At 45.3% G+C, this 13,756-nt stretch overlaps 1 protein-coding gene across 3 annotated transcripts in view; it reads right to left on the reverse strand.

The window, feature by feature from the left end:
* Window positions 1–1,500: 1,500 nt before the first annotated feature.
* Window positions 1,501–13,756, reverse strand: part of MARCHF4 (membrane associated ring-CH-type finger 4) — a 97,370-nt gene continuing 85,114 nt past the window's right edge. For all 3 annotated transcript variants that reach the window (XM_038142560.1, XM_038142558.1, XM_038142559.1), the window contains one exon: window positions 1,501–1,893. In XM_038142560.1, coding sequence (XP_037998488.1) covers window positions 1,532–1,893 — 362 coding nt within the window. In that variant the 3' untranslated portion in view covers window positions 1,501–1,531. The remainder of the gene's footprint in view (window positions 1,894–13,756) is intronic.

A 13,756-nucleotide genomic window follows, 5' to 3' on the forward strand; every position in this document is an offset into this window, starting at 1 on the left:
CCTCCCGTCACAGAAGAAATGTGGGAAGAAGGACAGGGATGGTGAAAGGAATGGGGTGAGTGGAGAGAACCATACATGCCCAAATGGAAAAGGACAAAATCGGTAGGGAAAGAAATTTTATTTTCAAGCTTGTAAGAGAATATTACAAACAATGGAGAGTAAAAAAAGCCCAAACCCTAAAAACTATTTAAAAAGTACTTGACAGTGTCCCTTTAATATCCACAAATGATTCAGCCATTGTGCATTGAAAGAGAATGTTCCTGAAGAGCAACCGATACCTTCAAGGATATATCCCAGAGAAGGAGACTTATTAGAAGTGCTACACAGTCAGTCAGCAACTGTGCTCCCTCTTCAGACTAACTCTCTTTTGGATGATTGAATGGAATAGACTCTGTAATAAACTAACAGACTGGATGTAAAAGGATCAGCCTACAAGACTGAGTGAGACTGTTGCAAATTGAGCAGCAGAGATACAGACACCAAAAAAAAAGGTACATCTCTAATGCATGAGTGTCTGAATCAGCAAGGGAGCAGAAACCCACCAAAGATGGGTCAGCTTCTTGTGATTAGAGTAAAATGGAAGGAAATTAACCTGGAATGTCTGCATGGAAAATGATGTGTGTGGGTGGCAAGGTCTGGATGCTGGATTTGGGGTTATGAAGGCATGAATCACACCAGTACTTGTGCTTGAAACACCTGCGGAACATTTGTACAAAATTTGCCAAAAATGCCTATACGTCAAATAAAGGTTATGGAGCACCCTCCCCCCTCCCAGTTCTACCCTCACAAACCCCTTGTCAGGAACATTATGAAAAAAACAGGCTTCTTGGTGAAATTTGGGTATGCCTGGATTTTGTTAAGATTTTCTTAGTGAGATGATTCAATCTGTTTTCTGTAAATCAATATGGAAAAATCCCCAGCCACTTCACTTCAGGTACCCCACGGTAAATCAAACAAGGCTCCAGTGACTCATGAAACAAAACAACTCATAGCCCTGGTTAATTGGAGTCTGGAAAATAAAAACACTCCAAATATTTCGTTCCCTTCCATGTTTTTATAAATCTCACACTACGTGTGTGTTTGTGTGCGCGTGCGTGTGTGTACGGGGGCTGTGCACAGAGCATTACCTATTCCAGGTAATAGGATTTGTAAGACATGCTAAACCGTCTGTTCCTCTGCTTCCCCAGAACTCTGCCTACTCAGTTTGTAGTCTGTATTGCACTTGTTTTGTTGGTTTTTTTTGTGATTTGTGTTGTTCTTTTTTTCTTTTTTTTTTTTTCTTTTTTTTTTAAACAGGCTGGAAAACATTAACCTCTTTAGCATGAGTGTGCAGCTCTCCCTCCACCTGCTTTTTTCCTTAGCTGGCCAGGTGCCGCCTCTTATATCTTGTGCAGTTACTGAAAAAAGAAAAGAAGAGAAGAAAAAAAGAAAAAAGAAAAGGAAAGAGAAAGAAAAAGGCACACCATGCTCCTCTGCTTTATGAGTTCTTTGTCTCCTCCGCTTCGTGTTAAGGCCTCCTGAATTCCTCTGCTCAGACCGTCGTGACCCTCATGACGAGCTCTCTGTTACTACTAGACTGACTCCTCTGTTCGTGAGGCCTCAGGTGGCTGAGTATATGCAGGATGGTATAAGCACAGTGGTGGTCAGAGAGGGTGCCTGTGGCATGGCCGGCAGCCCGTGCCCCGCTGTCGGCTGGAGCGGAGTTAGTGGCTGTACCACCAGTGGAGGACGAGTGGGTGGTTTGGGAGGAGGGGCGCTGATTTGTCCTGGTCCCTGTTTTTTGCTCCTCCATGTCCTTTGTTTTGTCATAGTTCAGCACTTTCCACTGCTGATTGACCGCCTGCCACCGTTTAAAAATCCGGTAAACCGAGGGCCCTTCGTGTATTATTAGACCTGGAGGGAAGGGGGAAAGAAATAGACATAAAACACAAACAGAACTTTAGAAAGAACCATAAACCTTCCCCAGCATTTCCCCCCAGTTAGCTGGCTAAGGTTAGTTCTCCAGCAAGTACTTTCTCAATGATAAATCCTGTGTTTTAATTACCAACAGGCAGAGCACTGGTGCTCCTCCTCGTCTGGATCCCTTTTCCCCCTGAATTAAAGGGATTACGTTTTTATCCCAGCCATCGATAAACGGATCGTAAATGGAGCACAGTGAGTTATGCTCTTACAGCAAAAGAGTATCTGTTTACCAACAAATGCCCAAGGTTTATCTCTCACTGGGCTAATTTTGCATGCTGCATAGGCATGATTCACCAGGCTCAGGCGTGTGTTTGGAGGGGGTGTAACTGCAGCTGACGTGTCACTGACGGCTGCTGCACCAGTGCTGTGTGTGTGCACAGCCCGTGTCTCTCCCCACACACACAGCAGCAGAGCAGACACACATGTGGAGGCCAGAGGCAGCAACTGAGCAGAAAAAGAGGTCTGTCTGTACCCATGAGTGGTTTGTTATCCAAGGCAAAGTTTTGCTCACCTGCAGAGCAGGTACCTCATTGAGCAACGTGGCCTCCTCTCAAGGGGGAGCTCAGCACGCTTGACAGAAAGGGCAGAGGAGCTCCCAGTGTGTGCAGAGCATGAAGGCAGTGCCTGTGTCCTGCTGCCCACTTGCAGGCACAGGGCTGATGTCTGGGGACGGCTCTAGGCTGTAGGACATGGCACTGCTAATGGTCTCTGTGTTCCTAAAAGAAGGAGCAGCTCAGCCCCTCAGTAGCCCAGCAGTTACCTCATTTCCCAGCTGTCTCCATCGTCCTCCCCACCCGTGCATGAGGACTAAAGAATTAAATAATTTTACTTGCTTGGATGATGACAGCACTTGAGTACTAAGCTCTGCTATTATTATTGAAGTTGCAGACCCTGGCTAGACCCAGTGGAAGCACTAGGTCTAGCAGTGGCTGCCACACAGGTCTTCTCCACTGAGGCTGTAGAAAGCTGCAACATCTCCTGTAGACTGGCTTAGCTGGCACACTGTAATATACCTCACAAGCTTTGCTAGAGAATGGGATTTATGTGGAATGAGGGGGGTCTGAGTATCCCTGCTTTGCAGCCATCTGTCTCTTAGGAAAGTGCCTTTCTGTCCCATGTAACTGAAGCCAGACCAGCAGGCAGGACTGGGTGAGTTAGCACATGGATGGCTTCATTGTCCTTAATGATGAAGGCTTCACCATTCTGGGTCAGGATCAAGATTATCAAAAACCTTTCTAAGAAGAGTAGCTCTCTTGCCTTCCTGTTGCAAGCATAAAAATACAAGAACAAGACTCACAAGAATCAAACCCATGCCCAAACAAAGGGGCTGACTTGACCAACAACATGTAGAGAGATGATGGGCACCCCAGAATAAAGTGGTTTACAGCTACTTCTGATTAATCAGATGCTACAGATTTACCCACCACCTACCTTTTCTAGACAGCTCTAGCTTCTGATGACAGATAATTACTGGAGACAACCTGTGCCACATTAGACCCCAAAATACCTGAAGGTCATCTTACCCTTAGGGCTGATCTCCCCCTTACCCACTGACAAGATGCAGCCACTTGGTTTCTTAGGATCAGCATCTGATGTTAGAGAATTTAAATCACTGCTTCAGTACAGATTGAGTTTCCAGTCTCCCTGGTTCTCAGCATAACTAGGAGCCCTGCTGACTTGATCCCAGATTAGCCTCAGGGGGACTCACATTCACTGAAATGGGGTGCTGAGCCTGCTCACTGGCTGTAGAAGTAACTCCACTGGATAGCTCGTATGCAGATCTGACTACTTTGGGATAGGGAATGGTGTAGGGCACCACAGTACAAGAGAGCTCTACCCTCTGGTTCCCACAGGCCACTGAGATTGCACAGCTGTAACTCTGCAGTGCTGCTGGCTTTTTATAACCAAACCCCGTGATGTCATAATACAAAATGTGGGTTTTCCTTCCTGCTTTGAAACACGGTTGAGAATTCTGACGTGCTCTGATCAAAGCATCAACCATAAAAAGCAGGACTTATGGAAAGCCTGCAGATCCAGCCAAGGAGACAGAGCTTTGAAGCATGCCTGAAGTGGATCAGCCCATGACAAGGGACATTAGACATACATTTAAATGAGCTGTCTGATGGGTAATGAATGAAATTCCACTCTGATCAATGCTTCTCAGAGACCACTTTAAGCCTGGGATAAAAGAGCCAAAATCAAATGTTTTCTCTTTGGCTGTAGAACATTCTCCATAGAATCAAATCCATTCTACAAAGTATTAAACACCAAGCCATGATTGTAAATCTATTCTTAATTACCTTATCACAAATATTTAATGCGCAGCCTGATTCAAGAGGGCTGTTTATAAAATTCTTGTTTGTTTGCCTTCTAATTAAAAATGTTTATGATCTTATGCAATTAACTGTGTGATGCTGATGGATGGGTTGCTGAGTCAATTGAGCAGCTGTTTTCTTAGATAGTTTTGGTTTCCAAATATTTATAAAAGTACAAAATAACCTCTTTTCATCTGTATTTACTGGGCTCTAAATTACTTATCGATTTCCCAGTGTCAAGCTCAGGAAGCTGTAAAATTAAGAAGGAACCAAATGGAGGAGTGGGCATGGAAGCGGAAGTAACAGTAATTCATTTACAAGAGGAAGTGCCAAGAGTAAGCAAGAGTCTATCAGTTAATATCAAGCTGCAGGATGCTTAATGCTCTCATTGAAACAAATCTTGTCTACCTCAGATAAATTAGGATTGGAATTCTTAGATTCAGCTCTGTGCATCCCTTAACAAGAACACCCCTCCCCTCAAGAATCATTCTTGTTGACAGAGGTGAAATGTTCAATTTAAAGGCTAGAATTCCGTGGGAAGTCCTTTAGGAAGGACTGTACTCAACTTGAGGTGTCCATTTAGAAGCAGTTATTCCATAAACCAAATCCTCTGTGTGAGTGTGTAAGATTGCAGGCTGGTGTGATCTTCTCTCTTTGTGCAGTCCTCACCACAGAAATGTCTATACCAGAGTTTCAGATGGATTCTGGGAGTGTCTCAGTCTTTTTCTACTCCTCCCCATTTTATCTTACCCTCTTCTGCTTCACAAAATCTATTCTCAGTAGGTCCTCTGTGAAAACCATCCTTTTCAGAAGGAAGATTTCTGTGAGTTGTACACTTGTTAGTCCAGATCGTTGCCTGCTTCATGAAATCCCTAGTTTGTAGTGCTGGTGAAGTGGAACTCCCATGGAATGTGGGCACTCATGATGTGCTGCTTTCATTCCCATTTTCTCATGTAGAGACCTGGCTGGACCAGCATTGGATGATATTGCTTGATCTGAAAATTGTTGAAAGCTGGACTCTCTTGGGAACAGATGAGACAGAGGCGCATTGCATCAGTGGGCTTGTAAGAAAACTGATCAAGAGAAAGGTCCTCAGCACAAGGGCCAAAAGAGCTGCTGGAAGAATAGTGGCAGAGTAACAAGGGAATTGCGTTTGTGTCTCTGGGTGGGGAAGCAGGGATCAGTTGCTGTACCACCATCCTGTGAGATTAACCCAGGGAGTTGTGAGCCTCCAATTTAAAGTAACTTTGGAGCAGCAGTTTCCCAGAAATGACATGCAGTAAACTCCTGAACATGGTCAGCCTCTGCCACCAAGTGATGTGTTCCCCAGAATTTTCAGCCTCTAATTAACCTTCCTCTTATTCAAACACTTGCCATGCATTTTCTTGAAGCAAACAGGTAAATTTTTAGGGCAGGAACTGTTTCGCTTGTTTACCACTAAAGAAAACCACCAAAGCAGGGCTTCTGCTGACAGTGGGTGGCTCATCACCCCTGCACTGACACTGATATTATCTACATGAGACAAAAATCACAGTCCATTCCAGCAAGTTGCCTTCTCAAAAAGGCCCTGTCCTGTCACCTCTTGTTTTCACCTTCAGTAGGACTTTGCCTTTTTGTTTTCCTTTTCAAAAGCAATTTCATCTCAGCCAGACAGCTGCCATGCTTCAGCCTGTTTCTGTTGCTTTCATTATTGGGTGTCAGGGGAAGATTAGGGCAGCTGTGATCAAAGCTTAATGTTTGCCTCCACAGCAGTTGTAACTCAGGCCAAGGTAAACCAAGCTTTCTGGGAGATAACACTTTATTTGCTAGGCTTTCTCTCTATTGACATCATTGCATACACAAACCCTTCCCTCCCTTTCTGTGAATTCTTTAATCTTTTGTGACAATCTCAAATTTCTGCACTTTTGTTTCCAAAGCTCCACCAGCTCAGCCCTCACTAATCTTTTTGCCTTAATCTTATCTTATTTGCTCCATCCTTAGTCTCCTTTTATCTTGACCTAAGAACAGGAAAGTGGCTGATGATAAATCAGAAAGAGAGAGCCAGAAGGATCTGTTCTTGGAAATACAGGCTTGGAAAGGGGTACATTGTATCTGGCATCCCTCACCATTGTGCCCAGGTCAGTTCCAGTTGAATATGACAAGTTCTCTGAACAGCCTGGCATACTTAGATGCTCCTGTGGCTGATACTCAAGGCTGCAGAGCTGTGCTCCTCAGGAAATGGGGAAGAAGGTGAACCAAGGAGCAGGGAAAGGTAGTTTTGTATTTGAAAACAGTGTCATGGCATCAATGCCTGATCAATTCTCTGCACTTGGGCTGATTTGGAGGAGAGTTGTGAACCCCAGAGCTGACCAGGCTGGGAATGAGGTAATGTCCTTCTTCTCCTCAGTCCTGTTCATCATCTCCAGAACCTTTTCATTTCATCCCCCTTTTTCTGCAGGTGAACTCCCCAGCAGGGTGCAGTCCCAGAGCAGAGAGATGCAGAATCAGCACTGTAACACCCACCTGCCTTTTGATTCCCTGATGAAATAAACTGGTATGTCACTGTCCTCAGCAGTATGACTGTCTGGTCCAGCTTGCATTTGGGATTCTGATTTCTCATTCCTAAGGGTAATGCTTTGCACTTCTCTTTATTCAATTACATCTTGTTGATTCCTCCAATTTGCCAAGATAATTTCAAATTTCAAATGCTGATCTGATCCTCCGAAGTACTTGCAGCCTTTCCAAGCTTGGTGTCATCTGTGTATTTTATAACAGCACATCCTATTTAATTATCTAAATCATTAATAAAAATATTGAAGACAGCAGAGTCCAAAAGACTCTCTTCTTGAAATGTGTTTCCAGTTTACAGCACACCACTGACAACTACCGAGAAAGCAGTTTCTCCATTGGCTGTACAGCTGCATTATATATATATATATATATATATATATATATATATATATATATATGTATGTATATGTATATATGTGTATATATATATATATATATAGTTATCTAGAACATGCTTCTCTGGGAGGAGAGTCCAAAGGCAAAGCACCGAGAGCATTGCCCAAGCCACAGCATATTAAACTAATGGCTTCCTCCTTAGCCACTTTGCAATTACCCTTCCAAATTACATCTGGTTATAGCCCTGTGCTCACCAATTGGTTAGCTAAAAAATATTCAGTATCTTTCTATGAATCAGTTAAGCTGATTTGCCCTTCATTTCCTCAGTGCCTACCTTCATGATCTGATAGAGATTATATTTAAAGTTAGGTACTCTGCTTGCATTTCCCCAGCTGCCTGGCACCTCCTGCATCCTCCTCAAGTTCCTGATGATGAAATGCTCATGGGTCAGCCACTGCTCCTGCAGCTGCCTCTGAAGTTCATTAGGACATGCTGATAAGGACAGAGCTAACTCATTTGAATATTTTTGAGGCTCTTCTTTTCTGATTCTGCCCTGGGCTCCTTTCTCCTCATTAAAATTATTTTAGTTAAGTTTTGAGGACTGAAACAAAGGCAACATTTAACTATTTGCCCCTTTGTTGTCAAATACTATTTGAGCTCTTAGATTTGCCTTGTTCTTATTTACTTATGCTTATGGACCCAGTTCTTTTTGCCTTTTGAATCTCTGGATGGTCATCTTGGGGTTCAACTCTGACAGCTCCCCATGCCTGTCAGTTATTTCTAGAGACTTTTCATTAGTTGAAGGTTATTCTTTCTGCCTTTTGTGTGACTGCAGCTTCTGATTTTGGGTCCTCAAAGAGTTCCTGATGCAGCCTCTGTGCTCTCTTCCCACGCTTCTGAGCTTCCCCCTGCACAGGCACAGTTTGCTGCTGTGCCTTTAGTATCATCCCTTTTGGCAGCTGTGAGCTGTTCACAGCTCTTTTATCCTTCAGATTCTCTTCCCAAGAGACACTCACTGCTCTGCTCCCCTGGGGCTGCTGCCGCTGCTTTTCTGGAGTCCATTATCCTCACGTCTTACTTTTCTTCAGCTCTGGAATGCTTTTATTAAACAGTTGTTTCCCATACAAACTACTGATATATTCAAATTTTCAGGGAGTCTTTACTTTCTGGGGAAATCGAATAGGAAGTATAAATTCCTTCGTAAATGTCATCTCCACTCTCCAAAATATATTTTTTCTCCCCAGAATGTTTCAAGAGCTGAACACTCTACCCTGCATACAGGAGTAGTTCCTACTGGTTAGCCTGGAACATGTGGTGCTGTCTTTCAGACATTTCTGGAAGCTGCAAGACACTGGACCAGCAGTCAGGATTTTTCTAGACCATAAGACTTTTAGCAAAGGTCTGCTCTGAATAATGCTGGAACTGTACTAGGAGGGTGTGCAAACTTAGCAACTGCCAGCATTGAATGAGATAAAGTATAAATTGAAAATGCATTCATAATGATTAGAGCTCAAGTGAATGCTTAACATATGGAAAAATAATTAGCTGATTATAATCAGGCATTTTCTTATAAATAAGTCTCAATGCACTTTTTTTTTTTTAATTTCCAAAGAACTGATTATGTATGAATCTGAACTGTGTTTTGGCTCAGCAGAACTGGGACGTCTGCATGGCTTGACTCCCTTGAGTGCTGTTATCACTGGATGTCTTGGCCATCATGGATCCCATGGACCTGGGAAGACAAAAAACACTCCTTCTTCTGCAAAGTGCATTCACTGTAGTGAGGTTTCACTGTCACACAGCTTTCCCAGCACTGGCATGCCATGCTTGGATCTCCTGGGCCACAGGGCCATGACTCCAGCAAAACTGAAATTGAGCCCCTCAGAGATTGGTACCTCCATGGCCAGGGAAGAGCTCCCACCAGTGTACACAGAGAAGCTGTTCCCAGCTTCCCTTGAGGAAGTCTTTTATGAAGGTTTGGACTCTTCCATTTTGGGTCACTACAACAAAAACAAGCTGGCCCATAACCTTCAGCCGCTGACTAACCAGAAAACCTTGTGTTTATTACAGCTCATTTCTCCTTGTTCAAAGGCAGCTATGCCTCAGAGCTTTCTCAGCCCCTGGTGGGGCAGGACCACCTCCCCAACTGCAGTGAGAGTCCTTCTCCTTCCCTGCTTCCTCCACTCCATCTGGCAGAGCCACGGGAGCAGCAGATCCCATCTGGGCAGGTCATTATGCTGCATCCCAAGCTCTCTGCAGCCATCAACACCCAGCCCCAGAGTCAGCAAGCGCCCTGCCAGGTGGGTGGCACCTCAGGGAGTCCCCACAGCTGCTGCTGCACCAGGTGGGTGATCCTGGGGCAGAGTTGGGGGGCTGGGGACAAGAGGCAGCTCTTTTATTACTGCCGGGAGTGCCTGGTGGGGCAGCTGGCAGCACCCCTCCCCCAGGAAGCACTGTGATTTTGCAGGATGTGGCTGAGCTACATGGCAAGAAACAATTTCCAGGCTGTGACACTGCAGCATGTCCTGAGTTCATGTGACACAAGTATGCAGCAGTGATTCCTGTGTGCACAGGATACCACAGGTTCCTCTTGGAAGCAGGAGCTGTCCACCCCACAGACATGGCATTTGTAGCTGTGGGAGGAGGAAGGCTTTATCCAGCAGGATGAATTGAGTTGACAGGTAGGAGTGCCTGTCCTGGGGCTTGTGGAGCTCATGGGAGCTGGGGGCAGGGTGTTGCAGGAGCATTTGGGGAGCTTTTATGATTGCGAAGTAATGCATCTTCTCTGCTAGGTGCTGCCTTCATCCCAGGACAGCACTGTTCAGCCATGTTCTCCACAACACATGGGATGGGCCCTGTAAGGCTGAGTTGACAAGACCAAACATGAGGAAATGATGGCAAAATTAAGGAGCTGAGAAGAGATGTCCAATGAAATGAAATTTCATTTTGTTCAGCACTCCCACACGGTTTGTTTGCAATGGGAAAATAACACCAGCTGTCCTGCTGAGATGTGACAGAGGAGCTGGGCTGACCCCTGGAGTTGCACACAGCAACACCATGGCCCTGGAGATGCCACAGAACTTCCAGCTGTAAACATACAAGCTACCAACCACCACAACTTCCTCCTCCTGCACTGCCCAGACCAGTACTTTTTTACCCCTTGACTCGAAATAGTGATAAAAACCACCCTAAAGCAAAACAAGAAATAACAGTGAAAATAGGTAAAAGGAAACACAAAGAAATTCTTGCTCAGGCAGTAGATAAAAGCATAAACTGAAGTACTCCCATAAACTCAGCTGGCTGTGGATAGCTACAGCAAAATGGATGTTGTGCCCTAAAGGGCCCTTGTACTCCTGTGGTATTTAACTCACAGGGTTAAAGCAGAGGATTAAAGGGCAGTCTGTAGTTATGCAGGCAGCAATAAATGAGACTCTTCTTGGAAAAAACAACTAAATAAATAGAGATGGGAGCTCCACCAAGAGAACACCACCTTGCTTCTGAATCATGCTTCTCCAGCACCATTCCCCACTTGTGTGTCTATCCATAACTGTGCCAGAACAGGAGGGATAGAGCTTGGAGGCAGTACTCATATACCCTCTTGCTGTCTTAAAGTTTCCCCTCCTTGCTTTGTAGCTAGGACTGGGTAGATCCTATTGGGACCTCTTTTTTCTCTGAATTCAAAATGGATATACCAGCAATAGCCCACATCTTGAAAAGGCTTTGTTCAAGAGGTGAAAGACACTCTGTGTGCGTGACAGATACTGCAAGGTCTTTAAAAGAAGGGAGTAAATAATAATTTCAAGCTAGGTTGAAAAGACCACTGACCTCTAGGTAATTTTATGGGTCTTTTCTACCTTCAGATTTCCAGACATTCCCTACAGACGTCCATGGAATTGAATATTTATGGTGAAGAGAGAAAAAGCACGTGACTTCCACTTCATTCTGTCTGCATGATGGAAACCATTCCTTCAGGTCTGAGTCCTGAACCTTCCTATGCCATAGCTAATGTTACTCTGACCAAAGCACTGCCTGTGCAGTCATGCTGATCTCCAGACATTCCAGGGACACTCCTTTAAAAGGAAACCTGGACAGCACCACTGTGCTGTGCAGGGCTTTGGAATCTGCCTTCACACTTGCTTGGAGACCTGAAAAAGTCCCATTGTTCCCCAGAATGGAAGAACACACGTGTATTTGCAGACAGGTTAAAATGTTTCATTTGGAATTGAATTTTTTTTAAATGTTGTATTCTAAATTCTGACACTGAATTTGAAATACTCAGCATGAGCAGTCATCTCTAAATGTTAAATCAAAATGCTTTGTTCAAGAATGATCAAAACATGACATTTGCTTATTGAAAGTAGAACTAATGCCTCCCTCTCTGCTTTTATTAGCAAATGAAATTCTGTAAGGGAAAATGAGAATAGTTTCACAATTTTTCTCACTTTCTAAGTGATACAGGTCCTGTCTGAGCCCAATTCCTCCAGACTATTCCAGTCACCTAAGTGCTTTTTCACTAAGAGAAATACAAACCAATTAGGAGAGACACAAAGGTGAGTACAGATCACCCTTGCCATCCCCCAGGGTAAGGTAGGGCACATGGGCTAAACTGACAGACTGGAGATGCCTGTGATGTCACACGTTGGCATGTGCATGGAGACTGGAGTCAGATGTGGGCATCTTTCCCCTACAACATGCAGGAAGGCATCCCAAGGATGCAAGGCAGAAGGTGTTCATGCTGGAATTTGGCTGGCCTTGCTGAGATAAACATGTTCCTGGGACATACTATGGTGCAGCCTGTCCTGTGCTGCTTTGTCCTTCACAGCCATGACCAAAAAAAAAAATCTTTCATTGCAAACCCAGGATTTCTGTGAGATCTCCCAAAGCCTATCACCTGGAGTGCTGCAGCCCCTCTCTGCTCCCTGATGATGTCCCCACAGGTCTCACTCCACCTTCTCCCCTGCAAAGGTCTTCACCTCTCCCACAGATGCCCTATTCAAAATTAATGAAGGTGGTAGAAGCCAAAAGGACAGGGGTCTCTTATTTCTGATCTGTTACTAGCTAGGATCTCTAGGAAGGCAAAACACGTTCCCTGCTTCTCTGCACATACAAGGGTCTTCCACCAGAGCTGAAGGCCTTTGTGGCTGCAATATCCAGATGAGTGAATGCTGACAGAGGCTGAGGGGCAGGTAAGGGTTTACCTGCACCTACGGGATCTGCCAGTGCTGAGCTCACAAGCATGACAGCAGTGAACGGAGCTGAGCGTGGCTAAACCTGCAGCAAAGGTTTAGAGAGCCTCGGAGAGCACAGAAAGGTTCTTCATGTGGCTGTGGCTGAGCAGAGTGAATTGTCCCACCTGGCATAGCATGGATATTGTGGAAGCAGCTCTGCCATGGGGCAGAGGGGCTCAGGCTGTGGCTGTCATTTGTGGGTCTTGGTGCAGGAACAAAAGCACTGCTTCAGGGAGTAACTTTCAGGAAGAATTAAGTTTAGCAACTTAGCCCATAGGCCTGTTTGCAATATGCTTCATTACAGCCTGTTGTATCTGGGTTGAAAGATGGCTCTGCAGGCAGGTAGCCATCAATCAGTCTCTACGAGGTGATCCCAGAGCTTGATTAATGTGTCTTCATATTAATCTCTTCTTACCTCTGCTTCTGGCTCCCCACTGAGCTGGAGACACACCAAAAGCAGCCTCATCCACTACACATGAGGGGTGACCCCACCGTGGTCTCATCTTTGACCATGGAGTTGAATTCTCTTGCTACAGCCACAACAGCCTGCCATGGACCACAGCTTCCACCTCCAGGAGTAACGTGTTTGTGGGGATGCAGGCTGTAGTAGGAGGAGCGGCGGGACAGAAGGCAGTTGGGAAAACACAGCCTGGCACAGAACTGAGGACTTTTTTCATCCCTTACTAGACAGCACAATTTGTGCAGCTGGCATGAGAGATCCTACCAGCTGCCTACAAGGGAATTTCCTGCCACAGTGTAGAGGTTGTGACAGGCAGGTGAGTGCTCCTGCCTCTGCCCACGTACGGAAACTTAACCCAAGGACACCAGGCACTTGATTTTGTCAAGGAGTTCAGTGACAGGAAGGCACCATTCTGATTGTAAGGTATCACACTTGAAAGCACAAGATGCAGTTCACAAGGAAAAAGAATTTATTCTTTCCCTCAAAAAATGTTAATTATGTTGCCTTCATTAGATGCCAAACACATTGATCCACTGGAGCAGAGAGCACCATATGGTTATTCACAATAAATACATCTCTGGAGCCCTGCTGCAACAGTGGGACCCTGCTGGAGATGGATGTGGGGAAGGAGTGCGGAGCTGAACGCACTCATGTGAAAGCCCAGGTGCTGCTCAGATTGTGCTGGAAGCCAAGTTCCTTCCCTGCAAAGAGGGAGAGGGTTCAGAGCCAGGTCTAAAGCTGTGTCTCTTTGCTCAGCAGTGATGTGCTGGCTCTGCGGAGAGCGGCCAGAGCTGCGCTGGAGTCCTGTGGGCACACAGAGCCCCTGCAGCCCTGCCCACTGCTGGGAGCACGCAATGCACACGTGCCAGCTGCCCCTGTGCTCTCTTATGGAACAATCAATGCAA

The sequence above is a fragment of the Motacilla alba genome, chromosome 7, assembly GCF_015832195.1.
Source record: "Motacilla alba alba isolate MOTALB_02 chromosome 7, Motacilla_alba_V1.0_pri, whole genome shotgun sequence".
Lineage (NCBI taxonomy): Eukaryota > Metazoa > Chordata > Aves > Passeriformes > Motacillidae > Motacilla > Motacilla alba.